At 35.2% G+C, this 26,064-nt stretch overlaps 1 protein-coding gene across 1 annotated transcript; it reads left to right on the top strand.

Annotated features, from left to right (window-relative positions):
- On the top strand, positions 1 to 25,735 carry LOC104271731 (protein fantom-like; the record flags this gene model as incomplete). The annotated part of the gene is made up of 13 exons (XM_009866501.1): positions 1 to 85; positions 868 to 1,012; positions 3,270 to 3,568; positions 5,080 to 5,179; positions 6,422 to 6,565; positions 12,587 to 12,692; positions 15,385 to 15,531; positions 16,525 to 16,598; positions 20,434 to 20,573; positions 23,241 to 23,347; positions 23,577 to 23,627; positions 24,805 to 24,984; positions 25,618 to 25,735. Coding segments are annotated over exons 1-13 (1,696 nt in total), but the record flags the coding sequence as incomplete, so codon positions are not given.
- Between the last annotated feature and the right edge of the window lie 329 nt (positions 25,736 to 26,064).

The following is a 26,064-nucleotide window of genomic DNA, read 5'->3' as shown; positions in this document are numbered from 1 at the left end:
ATGTCTGTTACAGCTGATGAAACTGTGGGGGAGCTGCCTGTGAGAGATGTAGGTTTAACTCCACCTGGAATTGAAGGATTACAAGGTTTGTACCAGCAACTATTTATTATAGTTACAGACTTTGATAAGCAGCTTCTTTCGTTTCTTCCTAAAAATGCTTCTGACATTCCCACTCACAAAATTAAGTTCAAGTATTATTCAAAATCTGGGGTAAATTCTGAAAGATGCTATGACTCGTTTTGTCTTTGTGTTGCTTTTTATAAGAGGAGAGTTGCTGTGAGATGCTAAAAAGTGGAAATCTCACTGAGCTGCAATATTCATCCTTCCAGAAGTAAAGAGATTTTTTTTTTCTGAATTGAGGAAAAGGCTGGACCCATTTAACAAAATGGGAGCCAGAAGTACTATGCAATTCTGAGATGTCACTCAGCAGCTGTTAGAACAGCACTACTGGGCTTAGTCTGGTATCTGAGCAAATGTACAGAATTACGAGTTAATCTTTTCAAGCTTCAAGAGAGTATGTTAACTTCGAAAGAGATTAGAAAACGTGTCTGTGGTAATGATCATCTTATTTTTTGAAGCAATACGTTTGACAGTACCTTACTACTTGTTAAACTATTTCCTTTGTGTTGTCTACTAGGTAGTCAGTTTGTATCCTTTGAATGACGTCTTACATCTGTAAGAGGGAAGAAAAAGGAAATTATTAATATGCCAATAAAAAAATTAATCAGCAGACTTGTACAAGTATAAAATAGCCAATTGCTTGAAAACTTTTGTATTCTTTTTTCAGCATTTCAAAGTGAGTTAGACTTTAGATTACGTGTTGTTGAATGTGTTGAAGGTAATATATAGTTGTCTTATTTTGGACAGAATCATCAACTACATGGAATGTAAGAGCTCGACAAGCTGTGTTACGAATCTCTCGAAAAGAACTGGAAGACAAATTTCTTCGTTTACAGTCTGAGAACATCTTACTTAAACAGCATGCAAATAAGCAAGAGGAGAAAATTAAAAGGTATTTGGTTTAATGTTTTTATTTTAGCTCACAATAACATTTGCTTAAAGCAGTAGTAAAAATCACTCATTGGAATTAGGGGGTTTTTTTATAGATTTCTGATTGTCTCCATGGTATGTGGGATATTTTTGTGGTGGACAGTATTAGGTCTCCATGTAGAGTGGTAGGTACACCACTAGCCACCACTTCAGAGTTGGTACTTCAGGTTCATAGCTCTGCTCTCGGAGTACAAATGTAACAGGTGTTCTGGGAACCGAAGAGGAGGCTATAGGAGCTTGATTATTCATCAGGAATTTCATCTTAGAGTCAAAATGGCCTATACAGAGAGTCTGCCCCTCTTGTCCTTCTCTGTACTTCAAAAATTTGACTAGCATCTCGCCTTTTATCGCGTAGTTATAGTATCTTTAGAATTATGAAAAACTTTTATTCAGGGTAAAAGAGAGCTTTTATTCAGAGTAAAAGACACTTGAAGAACTCCCCAGTAGCGTGGGGACCATAGTACCCAGTGTACCCAGACATACGCAAACAACTTTAGGCTCATTATTAAACTCGGTGCTGTGCTGGCAAAGCCATCTAGACTCAGCAGAACTGTTCTCCTTGTGTTGCACTTAAGCTGATAAAATCTTGCTGCTTCTAAGCTTCTGGACAGAATCTAACCAATCCATGAAAGGCCTGCTGATGGTACTGCCTCTGTAGATGGAACTATTTCATACGTTTCTGGAGTTCAAAACATTTTTGCCTTTTTAACTCAGTATTCAGTGAGTCACGATTGAATTGACCAGCATGACATAACTTTGATCTTTCCTGTCAGGCTGCTGTCAGATTACACCATGGCGGAAAAAAAATAAATTGTTTCCTTATTCCAAATGGCATTTCCTGTGTTTCTGTTAAACGATTTATCAAGTGCACTCATCCTTCGCTTAGGTAAAATTGCACAGAATGTCCAAATTGGAATACCTGCATTAATATGTTAAGGCAAAGAAAACATAAAATACAGCATCTAAATTGTCAGAGAAGTCTTAACTCCTCCTGCTAAATTTCTTTCCCAGCATCCCTCATGCCAAAACCCTTGTAACTAAAAGTTTGGAATGAATTTGCAGTAGAAGTACATTGAAAAAAAACAACAAACAAATAATAAAAAAAACCAATTGCTTACAGGCAAGTAACATTCTATGGCATCCTAAAGTTATTATGGATTTTCTTTGTTTCACTTTTGTTCTTTTAAATCAAAGCTTCTGTCCACAAGTATACAAAGTAAAACAAGCCCCTTTAAACAAATGAAGTGTGTCCTTATTTTCAGTTTGATTTCTGGGCTTGCAAAAATAGATTCCCGGTAAACTGGATACAGGTCTTGAAGATGTGCGACCAATTTTTTAAAGTCTTGAGCTTGTCTCTCTCATCAAAGCCACCTTTTCTTTCTTTATGTGCCAAGTTTTTTTTCTGTTCACTGCTGGGTATGTTTTGTGTTCTTGTATGTTACATCACCCCCATGTGCCCTCTCAGCCTTTTGTTCTAGCTTACCAATGTTTATCAAAACTAAGGGAAATCAAAGGTACAACTCTTGAGATGCCAAAAGCAAAGTTTGTGTCCTTTTAAAGACAGATGAAAACCATAGCCTCTGTATCTAATTATATTCTTCAGCTAACTGTTCCTTCTCTGAAGCACGCTGGTAATATTTAACAAATACGAAGTTGAGTATGGTAATGGGAATTAAGTCTTGTTTTCCAGAGTACCCTCTTAAATATCTCCACCTATGTATTTTAGCCACTTTAGAATTGAAATATATATGTTTAAATCCCAAAGTACTAGAAATGATATATCACTGGGAGCATTGCATATTATTAGCATTCTTTGAATAGCTGAGTGTTTTGTGGAACTGTAGCTTTTATGGTTTGCACCACCACATCCCAAATCTGTAACTTTATTTAACGGCATACGGAGGTTCCTATATAAGGTCATGCATTAAAAATTACATTTAAGCCGCATATGGAGTAAATATGTGTCCTCCCTTTACTAACCTTAAATGATAAGCCTTAGGAAACTGTTATTTGTCAGTGCTGTAAAGCAGATTGCTGCACAGTGGTTTCAATTATCTTCAAAGAGTTCTTCACAGGCAGTAATAGTTATATCAAAACCTGAAATTTATTATTCAGGTTCTATGCTGAAGTCTTCACAGTGATTATGTTCCTTTCAACAGAATGCTTTTTCTGCTGACTTTTCACATTCTTTTTCATGTTTTTTTATTATTTTCCCTCAGATTGGCCACCAAGCTAATACGGCTTGCTAATGATAAAAAAAAGTCTGAACAGGTTGGTGGCGGCCCCAGGCGGCTGGGTCAGGCTGTGGAGCTGGAAGAAATGATTGAGCGTTTGCAAGAGCGAGTTCGTGAGCTGGAGAAACAGAACGAGAGCCTCCACAGCAAACTCATTTCAGCTAAACAGCAGCTCCAGATTCAAGGCCGCAGGCCTCGTCCCTACAGCTATGTTCAGTCTCGTATTGACTCTGGTCTCAGAAAAGTGAGCGAGGCTGCTGGCACGCCCGAACACGCAAAGAAAGGTATAATTCACATTTATTAAAAACAAGGGTTTATGTGAGTACCACTAATTATTGCTTCACTGCAGCAAGTATATACTCCCTTCTGTTCAGCAGTGGGCAATGGCACCTGTAGGCAGAAAGACTGTTCTTCCCCTGTTCTCCTGTATTTTTAGCAGTCAAGATAATTTGTTTGCCTTTGAAGTCCTTATTTTCAGAACCTGCAGTGGTAGGGGGAAAACAAAAGTACAGATTTGAAAATAAAGCAGATATCAAGCAAATTTTCTAATTGTGAAAATCATTGGGCTTTGTTGGTGTAACTTTAATACACGTTAAAGGCTTATATAAGAAGTATATGAAGAAGTTTAGCGTTATCATGTTGTAACAAAGTTTTACATCTGTAGTTTGTTTGCACATGTTTTTCCTTTTCTAATTTCAGTGTTTGTTCTAGTCTCTTGATACATGTGTGCAGAAGACTGCAGACTTGAAAAATCTCTTACATGTGTGGACTTCGGAAAGCAAATACCGCAATGCAGCCGTCTTTAAAGATGCTTTTTACTGTTGAGATGTACTGCTTAGGACAGTCTCACACTCGGTCTTTTGTTTATGGTCGCTGCACTTGGAAATTACACTTTAAAACCTTTCTGTTTTCATGTGAACATTTGTAGAAGTAGTTGTACTCAGTTAACTTATACACTACACGGATAATGTGTTGTTTTTTAAAAAGAGGAAAAAAAAGACAGCTATGGCCCTGACTTGAAACTGAGTCAGCAGGATTGGCTCTTTAACTGCAAGCTATGGATCACGCTGATGGCCTGTAATATTGTGGTTTTTCTCCATCCTATCTCACCCTCCCACTGGTCTTTCTTTTGGTTACATTGATTATTCAGGTATATGAAAACAGAAAAAATTCTCTTGTTTTCAGACAGACATTAAAAATTAATTGGCTTTAGTTTGAATATAGCGCAAGTTTTGACATTTGAAATATACCTGCATTTTTACACTTTAAATCATGGATTAGGCAGTTTTATTTCCCCAAATTAATTTTCTATTTGTTTGTTTTAACAATGCAAAATGAGGGTAGAAATAGAATAGATTTATTCAGGTTAAGTGCTCACTGAGAGAAAAGGGCATTTTGGTTCGAGGATTAAAGACCAAATGTTGATATGTCCTGCTGTGAGGACTTCTGTTGGCATAAGAACAGATCCAGACCAAACATGTCTTGTGCAGAACTAGGATTGGGAGCATGTAGGTTTAGATTGAGGCAGAGATTTTTTTAAGCTGAAGAGGTCATGAGGAATTAAAAAAAAAGAGGAAAAGTTCTCCACAGAACATCCAGTTCAGATAATAACATTCCTAGTTTTCCCCGAAGTTCTAGTGTGCCTATTTCACTTCTAAGTCCTTGTCCATGTGAATTTGATGTAGAAATACTTTTTAAGGCATTTATGTAGGAGTTGTGTGTGTGGTGCATACAGATTGTTCTTTTGTTAAATGCTTTTTCAGTCAGCGTGACAAAGATATCTCTTTGCTTTCAGGAATGAGATATCAAGATTTAGAAGCGAGATCACCTAGTGTTGTGCTCCCAATAAATGAACAGAGTCTGCTTGAGGATCCAAGGGCTGAAATACAAAATTTGTATGATTTTAATTTTTTTTTTTGTTATAATTGTTAAAATTAGTGGCTTTCTTGCAGGAAGAAAAAATACACTTTTCGTAAGTTTTCACTTTGTTTGATCTTGAAACAGTAACACATGAATTGATGTGCAATTATGTATTTTGTGTTTCAGATTTTGTAAATACAATGATTTGGTGAGGTTGTAAATAATTTTAATAAATAAATTTAAATTTTTTAGCTGTTCGTATTGCCCTCTTGCTAGCTTCTTCTCTGAATTTAACCCTTGCTGAACAGTCCCAATTTTTTTACAAACAATAATTTGCATTATAATAGTGTTACTGAAAAAAAAGCCTTTAGTAATTTCATACAGATGGATCTAGAAAGGGCTATTTCTCCTGTATCCATCACACCACCATGAATCTTGTTGTTGACAAGAACTTTTCCCTTCAGACTGATCAAAAGCTTTGTCTTATAACACAGAAAACGTTCAAATTGCTTTTTTTTGTCAGGGATTTCAGTTCTCACAAAGGTGAGAAAAATAACCAGTTACTTAGAGTGGTGCTCTCAGGTATAAGAGCAAACACATGGATGAAAGATGCAATTGTAGATGAGTTGTTGCTTGTTCTTATTAGAAAAATGCTACTGGAAAAGATGTCTGAGATTAACTTGTCAAGAAAATCAAAATCACAAAATCGTGGCCTACTAAAAATATTTGGATTCGAATCTCTATATTTTCTGCCTTTTAAAAATTTAATTTAGTGATAAATTCCACTGTGAAAAACACCATCAGATTATTTTTGTGTGTATGTAAACTTATTCAACTCAGAATAAAAACATAAAAATTATTTTCTCTGCTGCATCCATTGAAGATCTCATATTCTTTTGATTGCTAGTAATGATGATTTCCTCTTCAGAAAATACTTGTTACTAATGGTTTAGGAGGAGGAGATGTTGAATGTAGAGTATAATAAACCATAGAAGATGTTTTCAGATAGATTCTGCAATACATTATTCAGTCCACATAAACATTTGTTTCAAGAGTGTGTTGTGTTTGATACTATGCTTGAATTATTTATCTATTTATTGTACCATACACATCTTTTGTGTGGTGACCTCTAATTATTTTCATAGTAAGTTGAACTCTTCAACCTCTGTTGTGATGAATTTTCATCAAGAAATACGAATTTTGCTGAATGCTTTAATTTTTTTTTCTTTTATAAAATACTCCCCAAGTTTTGGATTTTGAAATGTTTGTACTTGCAGGGAGACTGTGATTGAGTCCCAAAGGGATCGCATTGAGAAGCTAGAACGTGCTAGAGACATACTTGTGAGCCAGCTAAAAAGGAAAGACAAGGAAGCTGAAGAATCTATCCTACGGCTGAAAGAGCAGGAAGCAACAAGCCAAAGGTATTGTGAAAACTGGAAATCTCCATGATGGAGGCATTATGACATAGCTTCAAAAATTACTTGTTAAGTAGTCTGTTCTTTATTCATTTTTTTCCATTTGGTGAAACTAAGCCATAAAATGCTTTATCAAATAGCCATGAATAATTGTAGGCAAGGAGATTGTTATGATAATAGGTTTTTCCAAATAAATAAGTTACTCATTACCAATTAAGAGGATTTATTTCCAGCTGATTGAGATTCAATTGATGTTCAACTCATTAAATTTGATTCATCTGTTCTTAGAAAGTTTTAGATATAGGTTCATAGTGGATAATTTCATGTTTGTTAATACTCATTGATAATTTGGAGCCTACAAATAGTAGAGTAGATTGACAAATTTTTGAATGAATATGGTATGGCTATGCAGTGAAACAAACATAGACGAACTTGCTTGTGGGATATGCTTCACAATAACGCCTCTTAGTTTAATCTCTCATCTTTCTTCTTTCACTTCTGTGAGAATATATGCAAAAGTATATAAGTTTGCATTTATTTTCCCTCTTTTGACTGTTTAGTTTCAGCCTCTTAATTTTAATTGTATTAAGGATCTAATAGAGCATGAAACTGCATTCCTTACTCATTTGATTTCAGTAAAAGTTCTCCTTAGATGACAAGTACGTGATCAGTTCTTTAACTGCCTTTCAAGGGAGGAACCCCCTTATTATGTGAGAGCGTTCTTTTGTGCATCAGTGGTGCAACATAAATAATACATCGCAGTGTTTTCTACTAAATTATTCACAAAGCCATAAGTCTCCCCTATTCAGAATTTCCTTTATAAAGTTTAAATAGGTTAAAGAAGTTATTATCATAAATACTTTCTCAATCTGTGCCTTTCTCAATCTGTGCCTCCAGTGAATTCAGAAAATATTTAAAATATCTTTTTTCATTTTTTGAAAATAATCAAATTTCAAAGAACTTCAGTGCTTCATTTTTCTGTAGATAAACTCTGTTCTTTAAGTATAGCAGACAGAAACCAAACATCTAAATTTGATGTCTGCTACCATATTCATGTCAGATTTTTAAGGAAACACTTCTTTAGGCTAGTTATAAGAAAGAATTTTTCTTTTTTACAATGAGGATATTGAAACATTGGCATAGGTTGCCCGGATAGGTGGTACAGGCTTCACCCTTGGAAACACTCAAGGTCAGGTTTGATGGGTCTCTGAGCAATCTGGAGTTGAACTGAATGATCTATAAATGTCCCTTGCATCTGAAAACATTCTAGGGTTTTATGATTCAGCTCAAAAATCCTTAAAGTCAGGCTCTAAAAAGTAGTCCAGATCCTTATTTATTTATATTTATCAAATTACTTGTATGCAGTCCATGATACCTGACCAAAATTACTTTCTGTGAATTTGTGTTTAAAGTTCTGGAATATTTCCTGTATCATCTATTTCTTGTCTTAAACCTGATAAAAGATACGTTAAAGATATGTTAAGAGTTACTGTGTTCGGCTGAAGACACTGGGAAAGAACTTGAAAAGTGTCCACTAGTGCCTGTCTAAAATAATGTGCTTTCTGGAATTTTGTCACTAGGCTACTTTATGGAAGGCTCTTAATCCCAGGTTTTTTCAAATTAGAGTTTTTAACGCTGAATGAACCAGAGCCATAATTTAGAGAAATACTATTCTGTCCAGGTTTAAATGTAACTATGGGTACCTATACATAGTTATTCTTAGGAGATTTCCGTTAGCTTTTTTTCTTGGAAATCTTGTAACTGCTATCTAGAACAGTCTGTATTAACAGATTAGTAGATTTATAGTTTTATGTAATTCTTATTTTTAATATTTTTGCATCATCAGAAAAGAAACTGGAATACTGGAGGAAAAATGGAAATTTGGGTGACTGATAAGGTCGTCTTATTTCATCTTTGTATCTTGTATCTTTGAATTTCGGTACAATTTTAGCTTTTTCATGTGTTTTGTAAGAATATACTTAGTTGTCATCTAGTTGCATCACTACCTGAAGACAGTTAATTTGTTGAAATTCTTCAAGAAGTCTGGTACCAAAAGCATATAAATCTTCTTCCACCAGTCTCCAGGTTGTAGTACTATTTGATCTCAGCCTGGTGTTAACAAAAATACATTACTTTCAACCATTAGAAAAACATTCTTTATTCTGCTACATGATTAAGAAATTCTTGAGATCAAAATAACTGGATTCCAAGTAGTGAAGCAGCCCCAGTGAATTATCGTTGATCCATCAGCGTTAAAGAAGGGAGATATTAGTTATTTTGAGTCCTATACCCCCAAGAAATCTCGTAATATTTTGAAGCTGCCTTTGCAGCTTCCCTGCAGGTTCTGTATAACAACACAAGAGCTACAGAAAAGGAATATTTAAGTCTGATTTAAGGCCTGTGGGTTCTTAAACTAAACACATTTTTGTAAGTACAAAGTCTAACTGCATTTAGCTTTACTGTTTTTAATTTAAAGGTGGCCAGAGCCATAATAACCTCATAGTTTGATGCCTATGATACACCCTGTGCAAATTAGAACATTAAGTCTAAACAATCACATTTTTGAAGCACGTAGCTTCAGATAATTGCTTATGGTACTTTCCAAAAACACTTTTCAAGCCACCCCAAATTCGTTCATGAACACATATTTGGATATGCATATGTTTATGTGTTTGTTGTGTTTTGTTTCATTGTTGGTTTTTTTTAAATGAAGAACCTTACTTACTAGTCACTTTTTAATGCCTTTGGCATTTTTTGTTTCAATATGAGTTTTGGAACTAAACCTATTAAATGTGTATATTTCAGACAGGAGCATCGTATCTGATACACTCATGACTTCTGTGTTTGCATTAAGGCATGGCAGACCTGGATTAAAATGGGGAACATGTTAGTCACAATGCATTATCTAAGGGGTATTGAGAGACCTTCTAAATCATGTCTAATATATAAAAAAACCCTTATATTTACATTTCCCTATCTGATGTATATATTTAGCCAGTTTCCCTAAAGATTGTGACTTTTTTCATTCATAGATAGGTCCTTAGCCAGGCAAAAAAGTATAGAATTTTATATTAATATTTAAGTAATCCTAGTAACTTAGGTGCTAGAACCGTTGGTGCAGCGTTGTATCAATTACAGCATGAAGGTGCTACTAGAAGGTAAATGTTCGTGTTTTTTTTCCCTTTTATATCTGAATTCCTGTAAACAAAGAGAGGAGAGAACAGAGTGTATATGACCATGAAATCCTATTAGGTCCTAAGCAGTGTAGACTGAGAAGTCTTGCGTGTTGATGTTCTATTCTTCTCTGCTTGGGGGTCTGTGTATCTGTCTGGCCATTGATGCATTCGTGCTTGAGAACCGTGGGCCTGGAAACCTTTTATTTTGCCAGGCAGAGGGTGAGTGATCCTGAGAAGTATGGTGCTGGCTTTTTTTTTCTTGCTTATTTTTCTTGTTCTGACTGGGAATGGGGAAAGTTTGCGAGCCACTGGTTCAGTTGATACACTAGTCAGGGCTCTGACGAGTAGGCTCAGTATTATATTTGTGTCCTCATATGGAAGCAAAGACAAGATGCAAGGGATGTGGTTTAATTAGACCTCAAATTTATTAGCTTAGCCATCTGGGATTTACTGGCAGAAATTTGTACAATGCAGGTCAAGATCCTTTCTTTAATCATTTCCTTCTGGTGGGGGTTGCTGTCAGTCCCCCATTCCCACACAGCTGGGCCCCAGCCTGTTATTGGGACCCCACCCTATATGCTTTTAATCCAGATGATGAGAGGCCTGAAGTATACTTCAGGAGTTACCCCCAAACATAATTCTTAGCTCTTTAAAGAGTCCCTTTCTCCTAACTTCATTTCCAATTTCAGATGTTTTACTCCAGCATTAAGATGAAGTTTAGAATGGGAGGACAGCATTCATGTTCCTTATTTCTGCACTTGTGGTAGAAGGTGTGCTAGAGCTAAATCAGCACGCTTACTAATTCAGCTTACTGCCTGAAAAGAGATATTATGTCCTTTTCCTTTTTAACTTCTGCTCCAGGTCTATCTCCATGTCTGCAGGTTCTGTGGCAGAATTTCTGGCTTTCTTGGCAACGGAGAAATATTGAATGAGCTATCTTAGTACAGCTTTAGTCTTATAGGTTATTTGGTTTTCTGTGAGCAAAATATTACCTGTTTAAGTGAAAAGTAGCATTTACTTTTATACTGAATCTGCATACATAACTCCTATTTTTAAGATTTACCAGAATACCTGGGTAGATGTTCTGAGAGCGGAGTACATCAACTAGCTGGCAGGGAGAAAACTGTGTAGTTAATCAATTTCTCTTTTACTGGTTTGTAACTACATTTATAGAAAAACGAATCTTCCCAACAGAATCTTCCTGGATTAACTTGGCCTTGCCCACAAAATCTGAAATGATTTTGTTCAACATCAAGATCCTTTTCATGTATCTAGATTCATTGGACATTTCTGAGAGAGATTTTCTTCAAATAAGTAAATAAAATATTACAGAACTACTGTAGAGAAATAATTTTGTTGCCCTATAATGAGAGCTGAGATTGTGATTGATGTAATGCGCTAATAAGAAATTAATTACACATTTTCTATAGCTAGAAACTTAATGAGATAAATACTCCTATAATTGTAAGAATTGAAATGATGGAAATACAAAGTAATTTTTCACTTGTGAATTTGAATAGCTTCATAATATGAGTACCCCAAACCTGTTTAAATCAAATGCTGTTTCATTCACTGTTGAAAAAATAGTTAATGTAGATTGTCAGGAGCCATGGGGCTTACATCTGTACATCATAAATTTCACTATCATCTGCTCCTTTTTCTACTTAAAAAGAAGAAGGAGGGGAAAAAAAACCCGAGAAAAAAAAAGACTTCTGCTTAGAAAAGAAGGGAAAGCCTTTGAAGGCATCGGAGCCTTTTGTTTGATGTGTGGAACAAGATTAATAAAAACGTGCCATTACGTTAGCTTTTAACTGGCTAGCATGAGACAGTGCTGCTGTCGGTGGGCACCACAACTGGAATTTGTGTAGATAACATGTTTTAGACACATGATAGTTTTAGCATTGCATTAGGGCAGTTTCTTGGGAAAGATCTCGGGTTTGTGAGTGTTTATCTTCTGTGTAAGGACAATTAACTGGGCAATGCAAAAACACAATTGGATCTGATGTAAATTTTACAGACGAAAAGGGAAGTATTTGATGTACTCAGATGGTTTACAGATGTGTAAGCTTTGTAGTCCTTTTTCTTGCTTCAGCGTAGTGTTGTGACAATTTGTCCAATATGTCCGAAATAAATATTGGGAGAGAAATTAACCTGTCCAAATGCTAAAGATCTTACCGTAATTTCGGTTCAGAATCAGTTTCCCTTCCCACGCTTAGGGAAGCTGTGAAAAATAACAGGTTTAGTTTCACTATTCTAAATCAAAACTTATTTAAATTTTGAATTATTTTAAACATTTTCTATTAAACATTCTCAATCTTAGAAATGTAACAAAATGAACCATCTACGTGGATATCGGGGAATGTTCATGTAGTTAAGACACACCTGCAGCTTGTTTGAATGCCAGCTTTAAGATGTTACAGTATGAATTGCTGGGTCACTTTTTTGTAGCAGTATTTGATAGGTTTAAACTTTAAGAGGAAGCTCTGTTAAATGGTAATCTACTGGCACCAAATACTTGGAATGTTGGAAGATAAGTGAATGGAGAACAAATAATCTCTTTAGGTATAGGATTATTTTCTCTTCCTGTCACATATAGTCCAATCCAGTTAACAATGATGTATATCTTGATTGAAGTTGCTGTGTCATTGTGTGGTAGAATGTTTATTTACCCAAATTCTCTAATGTGGATTATAGAAGAAGAAATAAATGTGGGTATTACACACTAAATCTTCTCCCAGATGTATTGTAGAAAGCTAATTTGCAAAGGATTTCAACCTTGAAAAAAAGAATTGATAATTCATTTTGCATTTTTTAAGCTCATGGTGCATTTCTTTTTAATGCAATTTTGAAGGTTGAACGTTCGGGACAACCTGGAAATGATCAAGGTCCATAAACAGCTGGCTGAGAAGAGCAATGCTCTTTCAGCAATGGAAGAAAAATTTCTCCAGCTTCAAGAGGTAATTGCAATTTGGTCAGTAACGTTACTTTACATGCGTAAATGGAAAAAAAATACATGCAGGGCTTGATTCTGAGTACATGAAAATGAACCACCTAAACATTGCGTGCAAGCTACTCCAAATCTATAGGATTTTTTCAGTCTTAAAATTTTTATTGTTCATATTTATATTTTTATCAGAAGGGTTTAGAAAGTCTTAAAGGTTTTATCTGCAAAGCCATCCCAGGCAAATTGAGGAGAATGAACCAAGTGGTCTGGCTATTGAAAGGGATTCCAGATCATTTGAAAAGTTTGCTTTGACTTAAAAGTACCAATTTACAAAAGAAAGGTACCAGACCCCCCTCATCTTATTAATATTTTATAAAGTTGGGGAGGTTTGGCTGGTTTAGAGTTCTCACGTTAGGGCTTGTGTTCATAAGTTCATGGAAGTTATTTTAGAGAGCTATTGTAAATAAAAGATTTTCTATAGAAAAAAAGCAATTTTATGAAAGTATCACCAGAACATGCAACTGCATGGTAAGTTTCACAGAGATTTTAGTTACACAGCATTCTTCTGGTTTTTCCAATATGTGTTTGGAGAGCTGCATGTGTGTACAGAGTTAGTATGCTAATGACTTAGAAACAAGAGAGTCCCTGTAAGTAGAATCCTACCTGCAACAGAACTTTGCAAAGTATCCTAGCCTGATGAGGTGGAAGTGCTAGATATCTGTGTAAACTCCTACTGCTGCCTGCTTCTTGTTATTTTAGCATGTTAGGTAACACTTTTGCCATAATAGTTTTGTTCTGTTCCTTTTTTTCCTGTGTTTTTTTCTTCTTCTGCATTTTGATTTGCTTTGTTTCCATTCCCCGCTTTGGTGTAATACCTATGTCTTCTCTGCTAAAGCAGGTCATCTGGTAGTAGCTCCAATCTGATTTTTCATGGAGTGAGCTGTGTAGTACTTAAATTCCAGGGGAAACAGTTTTGCTTGGCTTTTTGTGTTCTTGAATAGAAAGAGATAAGTTAAATGTTCCATTTTAAACTATATGCGACTTTTGGGAAATTCACAGCAAACATCAAGTACTTATGCCTCTTTCTTGGCAGCAGCAGAATGGAAACACCTAGGATTCGAAGTGATGTTTGAAGACATAATTTCTAATATGCACTTTTGAAAAGGATGACTGTGGTTTATGTCTATTCATTTTTTTTTTTTTACAAGATAATGGATACACGGTTTTCACATTTGCAATCATCTGAATATTTGAAATGAGCCTACTAAATGTGAATAACTGTAAAATCCAAAATGTTTAGTTTAGGTTGCATGTAAAGCCCATAAAGTGAAACCACAGAATGATAAGTCTTATAATTCTGTTCCATCTAATAGTATTGAAGTTGAGCTCACTACCAAACGTTTACAGTACAATTTTGTTGATAAACAACTTTATTGTAGCCAGTTGAATGAAGGAATTGTGCAATCTGCTTAGAAGAGCAAAGGACTGTAAGGATTCTGATTTTGAGGAGAAAGGTAATAAGTTTGGAGACAAATTAAGAGTATAAAAGAATGATTTGTAAGGTGTCATTTTCTTAAAGTTATTGAAATACAGTTCATAGATATAGGACAGAACAAGAGGAGCACTGAAGAAGACTGTTGTTAAAAACTGATGAGTGATATACTTCGTTATCTGCCTAACTGCTGATATTTATTCTCCATGGTATGTTTGTTATAGAGAGATGAGATCTGAAAGTCTGAAGATGAGGTTGGTGATGGGGTTTCTGTTTATTTCTAGGATATTCCATCTGCATGTGAACCTAAACAATTTGTACAGGATTTACATTCAGCTCCTCCATTTAACTACTTTGTAGGAATAACGTATGGAAAAAATGAAGCTAACTTTTTCCCTGTCTACAACTATAAAACATAATCTATACTCATATATGTATTTGACATAAATTTTCTTAAAATTTATTAATCAGGAGATTGGCCTTTTGGCTGTTTTGTTTCAAGTCATACTTTAAATGTAATTCACAATGAAATTCTTAACGAATGAGGCTTTATTAAAGCATTGTGGAATGTAGGCAGTATAATATTAACTAATATTCCAGAAACAGAGGTTCTATCAGCATCCTCCATTCATGTTTTAATATTAAAATTTGTTAAATGTGCCTTAATATAATCCATTGAAGTAAATTAAAATGTAGAAGAAATCTGAAGTCCTCTTTAAATTACTGCTAGAAGGGAAATAGAACTGAGTGCATTAGGATTATGAAACAATTATATATCTACAATTAAGGGTTAAAAGAGCTGCGGCAGGCTCTGTGATTAACATAACTGTGGTCAACGTTCGTTTTTGCTTGCTACTGCAGTGTTTTGGGTCAGCATGTCTAACCACTGTAACCACAGTGAAATCTTTTAATTGCTTAACAGATGTATTTCTTGGTTGTTTTCATGATGACTGAACTGAGGGTTTAATGTTCATGAGAACAACAAGAATGCCACCTTCTCCTGGCCACGCGTAATGGGAGTTGCTTTCAGTTACTTAGTTCAAGAGTGTCTCCTGTTGACCACATGGAGAATATTTATTAAAAGCTGCCATGAGAGACCACTGATTGAATATATGGAGTGTTGTAACTGTTGTAACATTCTACTAAGTGTGGTTTGGGTTTTTTTCTCTCTTTTTCTTTTTTCCTCTGGGTTTTCTTTTCTACCTTTTCATAGAACCAAAAAAACTTGAAAACCAGCCATCATGCTTTAATAGCGAAAGGTGATGAACTGAATCTGCAGCTTAAAGAGGAGCGGTTAAAGTGCCTTCAGCTTGAAAAAGAACTGCAGTCAGTGACTATTTCAAACCGAAGGACGGAGGAGGTGAGATTGTGTTCAAGAGAGCTAGAGAATGCCACTAAAAAGAAAACCCTGTGGCTCCTGCTTGCATTTCATAGAATCCCGAGCCATACCTGGTCCCCATGCCACGTAATCATTGCACCAGTGTTTGGGCAATATTTGAGATTAAAGCACAGGTTTATGTGTCAATTCTGATACTAAACAAGTGGTTTGTTAAAAGGAAAAAATTCTTCTTGATTTATTGATCACATATTGCTAATTTTTCACTGTGATTTCAACCTGATTTAATTGCAGTACAGTGTAATAGTACATCTTACTCAGCAGTTCAAATCAGTCCCTTCTATTTCTTTGTCTAGTGGCTTGCAGACATTGGTGTCATCGTGAACAGTCGCCCAGCCCAGACAGAGGCCTAAAAATTAAGTGTCTTATTCCTCATTCTCTTCAACATATGAGGAATAAGAGTATATGAAGTTATTACTTATGTTTTGTAGCAACTTAACTTTACTTTTACCACCTGGTTTACCTGTTCTGAATGTATTTTACATGAGCCAAGTTTACCTGACAGATATTTCCTCCAAACCTTTACTGTGTAGGGTATATCTTGTTAAAGCATGTAGTATTTTTAAAACCATATCCTGCTTGAGTGAGTATTTTGAAAGCAAGGACGACATGTTTATATAATGTCAATAAAAAGAGTATTTACTATACAGGAGCCATTAATAGTAATATTTACCAAATTGAAAAATTTTTTTAATGCTATGGACTTCGGGGTTTTTTGCATGAAGCAGAATAGGATTAGACAATTTTCGACTGTGACATGTTAGTCTCAACCTCATATAAACAAAATGAGAGAGACTGTCTGGGTGAAAAACAGTGTTATTTTGAAGCTTCGAAGAGACTCATATAAAAAGAATGAGTAAAAGCCTGACATTAGCTGCTAATTATTAACTAATTATCTTTACATATTCATTGTAATTTCCTTTTATGCTGTGCATTGCTTGAAACTTCCTTCTTTAGTTACAGGAAAGAATAAATGATCTAGAAAAAGAGAAGGAACTCTTGAAGGAAAACTATGACAAGCTGTATGACAGGTAAGTTATGGTTGCTCAATATAAAAACTTGAATCTTGTCCTGTATAAGGGTCTTTGTGTATTGTGTGCTTGAAAGTGTGTGTGCATATTGGGTGTTTGTGCACACCTGTAAATATATTCAGGCTACAGTTCATCATATCAGTAAGTGCATATGAAAACTTCTATGGTGTTCTGTCTTTTTTTATCTGTTCTGTTGAAATGTAGCAGCTTCCACAGTTGTTCTAATGCTCTTGAAATAGTAGATTAATTCTTTTTAGAAATGTAATTAAAAGTAAGTAAAGTCACTTTATTTTGAATATCAATGCAAAAGTTTTTATTTGAACTTCTACCTATTTTTAGGGTTATTTTAAAAAGAATAGTACATCTGGGTGAACATATATTCCTTTGTTTATTTTTGAGGGGTGATTTGTTTGTTTTGGTAATTTGTTTTGGTAATAACTACCATTTCACTTGAAAGCTTTTGCATAGACTCATATGAGTTTTTACAGAGGTTCCTATACATAGTAAATAGTAAGTTGTATCACCAGTGTTTACAATGAAAAGAAACTACATTGCCAGATATGATTCAGAAATTCTCTGGTACAGAGAAGAAATATTTATAGTCAATTGCCACGGCATATTAAAAAAAACCCGACACATGACCTTCAAATGAACTTTTCCTTTATTGTGAAACCATGTGGCATTTTACAGTGAAGAGGACTAGAAAATAAGACAAATGTCCTAGAGCTTGCAATTGCCTCAGAAAGTAAGATGCTCGAAGTCTTTTTCCATCAGAATTATTTCTTCTGGAATGTTTCCTTGACTTATCAGTATGATGTGTGTCAAGAAAACCACCAATGACTAAACATAATGTGAGTGATATCAAATGTTATTGATAGTATTCTTACAATATTATACTTTTTGTACTTTCTGTGGTGAGATTAGAATTATGATAGTAAAAAACTATGGCTACGAATAGCTTAAAACATCTTTTTTACGTATGTACCAGTTGTATGACAGTATTCGGAGTCTTGTATAGGCTTAGTTGATCAGTTGTCTCTTGCTCAATTTCATTGTTGTAGGTTGTTGTAGATGGTATAAGTATTTCTGATTATGATCTTTTCATTACACAGAGAAATAACTCCTACTAACAGATGAATTTATAATCTTGGCTTGAAATGTTCTGTTCCATTTAAATCACAGTGGGATAACTTATAACTGGATGAACTTAAATATGGTTCTCTCATTATTCAGTAATCTATAATATGCCTTTTACCTAAAACAATCTGTCTTCCTATGCTCCTATGTTTCTGCATTTCATGTTACCGCATAAGTACCAAGAAATCGAAGAAAGAACTGGATCACTTTGTTCTAACTACTGTAGTTTCAGCTTTTTCTGTTGCCCACTTAAACAATGCAGCTTTAGCACAGCTTCCCTGTTGCTAGCAGTGGCTAGGCCAGTGTCCACAGGTGCGAGATAATTAATAAATATTTTATTTTTTTTAATGGAGGAAAAGAAGCATAACCCCATTTCTTGCTAATGTTTTTTTTTGGTTGGAAAGTCTCTTGAAGTTGATGGGAATTTTGCCAAAGCCGACTGCAGAACTGGATCTGAAAAGTTTGCAGAGAACACGTCTGAATTTGTCAGTTGACTCTTATTATTTAGTCAGTATCCAAGAAAACAATTCGTTTGGATAAAAGATTTGGAGGAATTGTTTTCATATGACCTGGTAATGCAAATCTAGCAATGCTTAAACGCCCTCCAAAGGAAACGGTGCCAGATGTGGTTGACCATTTATAGTTACCCAGATGGCTTCAACTCCAGTGAAATACAGTAAATGTGAAAGAAATTCCACATGAATTCAAGTAAAAATAATCTTAATATTCGAAGGAGGAAAGCGACAGAAGTGAACTCAATTCAAACTGACATAAACATTAGCATTATATAGGCTTGGATAAAACCTGTCTTGTAAAATGGTCTTTGTTTACGTATCTAAATTCTGAATTATTCTCATAGCTGTTAATGTTTTTTTCTGCTAGTACAGTCTTTTGAAAAACTGAAATAATGTTTAGCTACATCTTCATGAGAAGGAATTGTACCTGAAGATAACGAATGCACATTTAAGTAGGCATCATGGTCATTAGAACCTAGGAATATTTACAGAAGTGTGAAAACCAAGAGTATTGTGTTATCTTTTCTTACTAAGATTTAGTCTTTCCATACGGGAGCCAACTGACCTTGGCAGAGTGGTGAGTCTAAGCCCTTACAGAGCTTGCTGTGTCCCTTCTGTACCTGTGCAGAGTTATGGCAGTGATGATGAGTTCAGGGCATTGCAGTTGCTGCGTGTTATCTTCAAAATTATAGCCAAGTATGAATTACTGAGGGACTTAAAAACATTGCTTAAGTTCATGCACACTATGACAGATGCGCTCTCGTACTATAGGATGGTATGAGCCTAGGGACCTGTATAAATGGGGGATATAGATACAGCGTGAAAATATAGAGAGAGAACGGGTTTTATGAAGATCGCAGATCAAGAATATAAACTCTTGCCATATACTTTAGAGACTCCATGCTATAATATTTTTTTTCTTTAATCTTAAGGTCATGGTTCATATGTATTAGGGGTAAATGCGCTTCTGTGTACTCAGAACCACTTCAGGTAGTCATAGCTATCAAAAAAGGCAGATCTCTCTTTGTCAGCATGTACGGTCTGCAAAGCTGTGACATCTTTTCCCTCTATGATATTTCTTTTTCTCTGTTTTTTGATTGAGGTTTTTGTTACAAGATCTCTGGAAGAACTACCTGTGAGGTTTTTTAATGCAATTATAGATGTAAAAATGACTTTTTTTAACTGAGCTTCACCAAAGTAATGAGTTGAGAACCTGGCTCTTGTTTAGAAAAACCCTGCAGTTTCTGGTTTTTCACAGAATATAAAAGTTACTACACTGATTTGTGATTGGTTAAGGTGAAGGGCATTTTTCCACTCAATAAGAAGGCAAGTATTGAATAATAATAATAGTAATAATAACGATATGAAGACTGTAGTACTTGATGTCTAAATTATCTAAAAACACACTGTACTGCTTGTCTTTTTGCCAACTGGGAATTATACTGTAAATTGTTTAATGTATTTAATTTTGTTTCAGTCTGAGTTACACATTTGTTGTGGTTTCAGAAGTTGTGATTCTGTGTCCATGCAATTCTTATTGCACGCAAATTGGTAGTTCACAAGTAAATAATGTGTTACAAGCAAAATAATTATTCTAATTTCTTTGCCCACCTCTGTTTTTTATTTCTTAAAGTAGGAGAAAGACTGTATGTGCTGCTTAATCAGTATCAGAATTGTTGTTTTACAGTATGAGAAAACTGTTGTCACTTGGTGGTCACCATTTCTTTGAACACGCAACTGACTTCAGGCCCTGCATGTTTCACAGATTCAAAAAAAAAAAATCAGGTGGCTGATCCCGGTTCTCTGCACTAAGAGGTTTTGTATGTGGAAAGAATGGTTTTGTCAGTTGTCAGTTGCCGAGGTTTGGAGTTGTGGATTACTCTGGGATATGCATCTGAATTCCTTTTCTAGTCCCACAAATGTTGCATGCTGCCAACTCCGCTGACTTTGGAGCTCTAAATTAAGGCCAGTTCCTTTGCTCATCCCACAAACTCTTTCATGTTTTCTAACCGCAGCCTGAGAAAGGCGCCTTGGTTTCAACAGCAGCAGACCAGCATATGTTTACTTAATTCCTAAGACATGATGACAGTGGTCTCTGTGCCACTAAAAGCTTTTTTTCTTTATTATTTTGTGTTGAAGCTGATTTCAGAAAGTTTTTTCATAGGCCACATGTTTTATTGCAGTGTCTTCAGTATGACCTATGAACAGCAGTGGAAATTAAAGGAACAGCAACTGAAACTGCAAATTGCTAAACTAGAGACTGCTATCAAATCTGATTTAGCAGACAAAAATGAAATCCTTGACAAGATCCAAATAGAAAGAGGTATGTTGCTCAAATAAATGTTGTCTTCTCAGGATGAGAGATTGTCCTGTGTTGGAGTTCAGGTATATTGCCCACAGAAGTGTAGTTTCTGCTGGTGATTTCAGAGCTGCCTTTAAAATGTACATTTGAACAATACGTTTAAGTTATGTCGACCTATTAAATAGAAAAATTGACCCAATACAGGTTACCTGCTGAATGGGGATCTGCTAACTGCAGCTGCATTCATTCTTCATCTGTTGGGTTAATATTTACTCTTTATTCTTTGTTTCCCCTACAATGAAAATTATTCAGGAAAAGAGGCGCATCTGACAGTTCCTCAAATTATAAACCTCTATTCTAATTTTTTTTTACTGTATGAAGTTACATGAAGCCTATATAGGTGATTGAGGATGGTTGTTTGTCTGTTCAACTTCGTGAACTGAGAATTTTTTAAATATTTTCAGGATATGTATGGTTTACTTACAGCTATGCACCTTTACAGTAATACTGTTTTCTTCTAATCTACTGAACCAGGTTATTTCATATGTATTTTTTCCGTGCTGTAGGACAACTTCTCAGGGAATCTTTGAGACTTTGCAATCTTTTCTTCTTTTATCTCAATGCTGTCATACACTGTGGCAGCATCAAGTTTACAAAACTGAAGCACAGGTTATATTTTTTTTTAGAGTTCATCCTTCAAATGTCTGTTTTTAAAAGGTGTATTTCTGTGAACAGTCTAATGGAATGAAGTGGGCGAACTGCAACTTTCAGGTTAAGTGAGGGGAAGCAAGCTAAGCAGCAGCCAGCACGCAGCACTGACCCCAATCCAAGTATGCTCCAGTGGATGCTGATAGCATGATAAGTGGAAACAACCAACAGAAAGTTTGAGTGGCTCCTGATGATAAATGTTGTAGTAATATGAGGAAACTTAATGGCAGGACCCTCCTGTAATTTCCCGAAGGGCTGTTGCGGAATTATTCCCTTTCCTCCTGCCTCTTTCCCAGCCTGTCCTGCATTTTTATCTTTGACAGAGATCCTAGAAACAGCCTGAGAGAGGCAACAGGGACAGTGCTAAGGCAGACTGAGCTGTGCTATGGACAGATTGGCCCATTTTGGTTCAACAAGCTGTTGAAATTGCCTCAATTTTAACAAAAGCTGGTTTCCTTTCTATTGAGCATGTACAGCTTCGACGTTAAATTCTCTAAACTGCAAATGTGAGCAAAATTTTCACTACGGTTCATGTTAGAAGAGTGGACTGAACTTGCTGCTTTTGTCAGAAAATTCATGACAATGAGATAGAAGTACTTGAGGAGAGATATCCTGTCTCCTTATCCCTGGAAAAACTGCCAGTTCAGATCTTGGATTATATAGCATCAGCATGAAGGGGCCCTTTATTGTCTGTGGGACAATTGCTGTCTAATTCTTAAAACTTAGAGCTTCCTATTATATTTTCTTCTCCATTGCACAAGTGCATTACATCTTTCTTGTAACTGCAGAGAAGTAAAACTTTGCTGGTGATTATGTGTTTGAATTGAAATCAACTCTTGTGGAGCTCCAACACACGTGTGAGTCAGGCTACTGCATGTAGAAGCAGTGGTGTTACAGAGTGTTCATTTAGTGAAGATGTCATTTAATATATACACTCTGCAAAATTAAAACTAACCTGATGTCAATTTCTGAAAAATTCCAAAGCCCTTGAGACAAGCATCTTGGCCACCTGTTTTCTGCTGCGTTCAAGCCTCTAAATGGAAAAGCTGTTCTGAAAAGCTAAACTTAAGTTGTGCATCGTGCCTTGAGGGTCAACAGGAAAGAATCCAGAATTAAAAAGATGTTGTGGGTTATTTTGCTGAAAGCAGTAGGATATATTCTCAGCTAAGTATGTAATGGTTTAACCAATCAGCTCACTATCATTGCAAATGAGAATTAAAAGGCATGTCAGGTTGACAATTAACATTTATATAATTCTGCCGTAAAATACAAATTCATGGCATTTTAAGTACCTGGTATGAGAATCTGACTTTTGAGACTTCGATACACATAGGAAAAGCTGAAGGAGAAAAAGCACTGTTATCAAGAGAATAAGGAGTTTGACTGGAGGAGGAGAGAGTACTTTTGTTTCTTAGAATCCTCGATGATTTTGAGAAAGCTTACTTTTAAAACTTTTCCATGTGAAAGATGGTATGCTGCTATAACTAAGTTATTCACCTAAGCCTTAAGTTTTTTCTCACATCTTATTGAGAAATCATAGTGGATGTAGCTATTGGGTATTTTACCCATATTAGTGGGTATTTCTGTAAAATCTGTGTAACCTTCTGATAAGTTTAATTGTGTTTTAATTGTTCAGATGGACAGAATTTTATATCCTCTCTATACTACTCTTGCTATCTCTCCGTCCAAAACAGAAAGCTGTGCTGAGTTGGGCATATCTTTCTATATAGAAATATACAAAGTGTAGCTTTTTGATGCTGTAACTTCCTTTTAAATGAAAGTAAGAATGTTCGAGGTTTTTAATTCCCTGCACCAATACTTTGTCGCTCTTTCTAATACCAAAGATTCCTCTATACAAAATAAATTTTCTACATTTTAAAATTAATTTTTGATTTAAAAATAGTATGAAAAAGTAAGTTTAGAATTTTTATAGTTATGTTGAATTAAGTAGAATATTTTGTTTCTTTTTTTGGTGTTAAGACCAAAAGGAAAAGCTGATGCAAGAGAACAAAGACCTGCGTTTATGCTACCTGGAACATAAGCAACAACTAGATGAACTGAAAAATCACATGAATGGTTTGACCAAGGTGAACTCTATTTCTGTTTAGAATATGAGCAAGAAAGCCCATTCTATGTTTTATGCATAGTGCAAATACTTCTTGAAAGCAAAAGAATACTGAAATATAACTGTTTGTTTATTCATGATATCAAGCAAAATGTCATGTCTGGTGAGAATGCATCTTGTTATACTGAGCGTATTTCTGCGATATTCCATCACATCTGGTAACACCTTTTCATTAAGTATTTCTGTTTCAGGAAAATGATATTGATGCGGCAGAACTCAGTGAAGCGCTTGTGCTTATAAAGGTAACTCAGAAAGAAAGTGCATATGGGGGGTTGAAACAAGATGGTCCCTTCCAATCCAAACCATTCTATGATTATTTTTTTTTAAACTCTTTGTTGATCACTGCAAGTTTTCTACCCAATGTCTGGCATTTTCAAGGGCTGAATTATTACTGCATGTTTAGCAGTTAATGCTTCCAGCTCATGTGTGCTTTTGTCTTTTTTCAGTTCCAGTGAAGCAGAAGGGAAGATAAAAAGTTGCAAGAATGAAATCTAGGTTTATGTAGATAATTCATTCTAACATTGAAAGTGAATTAAACCAAATTCTGAGGCATCTTTCAGAATATCTTCCTTTTCCTCACTTAAATGACTTATCACGCCACCTTGTTCTTCTTATAATGTTTATTAAAAAGCAGGGGTTTTTTAATGTTGTAAGTTTATTAATTCTGAAATTTCTTGGAGCATACTATAACCATGAAAGTTCTAAAATGAGATACAGTTATGCTTAGCAACTTTCATTGTTTATTGGAACAGAAGCCCCAAAACACCCAGGAAATGTTCTAGGTTTGTTTTTTTCTTGCACATATGTTGTAATTTTATTGTTTATAGCAAAAGTGAAAATGAAGTGGGGAAAAGGGGAAGAAATCAGTGAAAAAAATAAGTTTGCATTAAGTTTCGACTGTTCCAATGATTTCTGTTTTATTTTCTTGAGGAAGAGTTTACTGTAAAAATCTTTTTCTGCTAATGAAATGCAAATGATGATTCTGGAATGATAACTTTAGAAAGAAAGAAAAAAACAACAAACTCTAGATGAAAAATAAACCCCCAGTATTACTAACAGATACAATGTAGACCTGAGAGTAATAATTCAGGTTTTGTACATTCACTGAAGCAGTGAACTTGCCTTTTATATGAGTTTTGCATTTTGATTGGGTCGATGGGAGTGATTGCTTCTGAGTACCTCAGACATTTGAATTGGTTCCTGATAATCATGCGATTACGTTAGTGAATACAATCCTGGCACTTATTGCTCTACCTCGTTGTGATTTTTGTGTTACCACATGCTCCAAATTTATGAAATTGTGCTTACTGTCTTATTGTTGTTGCTAAATTGCATCCCGGGATTACGTTTAACTAGGCACAAATACATCCAAGTATTTTTGCAAAAACTTGTCCTAGTAATTTTTCAAATTTGTTTCAGGTTCGAAAGCAGCAGCAGAATGGGGACCTTATGTGTTTGGAAAAAGTAGAAGATGATAACCGTAAAGATCTAGAGCGCTCCCTGCGGGCGTTGCAGTTAACACATGCGGAAACAGTGCAAGAACTTGAAAAAACAAGGAATATGTTAATTGTGCAGCACAGAATTAACAAAGATTACCAGGTATTAAACTATACTCACAGTGGAAAATAACCCGATAATAATATTGTCACATTTGTGGCCCTGGAACTTATCGTAATTAAGACGTACAAATTTGGCAACGAAGTCAGGTTGTTTATAGGTACCCTAACAGAAGATTTGGTGTTGTTGTAAGTATTGTTTAAAAAGTGTGAGGTAAAAATGACTGTGACTTTAGCCTTTTAACTTGCCCTGATCAGAGCCCTGAAACCACGCCTTCTGGGCATTATCTCAGAGCTTTTATCAGGTCCTCACAGGAAAAATAGCAAGTATACTTATCATATAAAGCTTCCTTTTTCACAACACTCTGCTTTTACTTTCCTGTGCTGGATTGTTGAAGATTACATTTTGACTTTTCAGTTAATCTAAATTTAAAATAACAAAATCATTTTTAAAAAATAATCTATTAGGAACATTATCTGTTTTTCTTAATAATGTTTCTAGATTTTGCTGAAATTCAAACTGATTGCTGCATTGCTGAGTTTGAAATTGCTGATTTTGTGTATGCTAAATCTTCTTTCCTCAAATCCACCTGTATTTTAATTTCTAACAAAAAGCATGTGCAATGTCAATGCAGGTGAGCCTCAAAAGTCCATTTTACATGCAATTTTTTTTCAGACTGAAGTAGATACAGTGACACGAAAGATGGAAAGTCTACAGAAAGACTATGAGTTAAAACTGGAACAGTATGTCCATCTTCTTGATATTAGAGCTGCACGCATCAGGAAGCTGGAAGGTATCTTTAAAGTGTATTCTTCACTAGCTTTTTTTATATTTTATCTCTTGCAAATTATTGTTGTAAATTTATTCTTCAGCTGCAACACTTTTCCATTCCTAAAGCTAGTAGAAAGATCAGTTCTTTCATGAAAGATTATCTATGTGCTGTTTCATCACTTAAAAAAATGAAGTTATTAAACAAAATTCAACAAAGCAGTTTATGCTGCAACTATGGCTAAATAAGAATAAAATTACAGACTTAGATTTAAAATAAAAAAAAAAATAATACATTTATAGTCAACCTTCTCTTTTGCTGTCCTATCATTACATGATCACATTACGTGTTGC

The sequence above is a fragment of the Apaloderma vittatum genome, unplaced genomic scaffold (genome assembly GCF_000703405.1).
Source record: "Apaloderma vittatum isolate BGI_N311 unplaced genomic scaffold, ASM70340v1 Scaffold45903, whole genome shotgun sequence".
Lineage (NCBI taxonomy): Eukaryota > Metazoa > Chordata > Aves > Trogoniformes > Trogonidae > Apaloderma > Apaloderma vittatum.
Note: the sequence above shows the minus strand (reverse complement) of the source record. Positions and strands in the feature narration are given on the sequence as shown.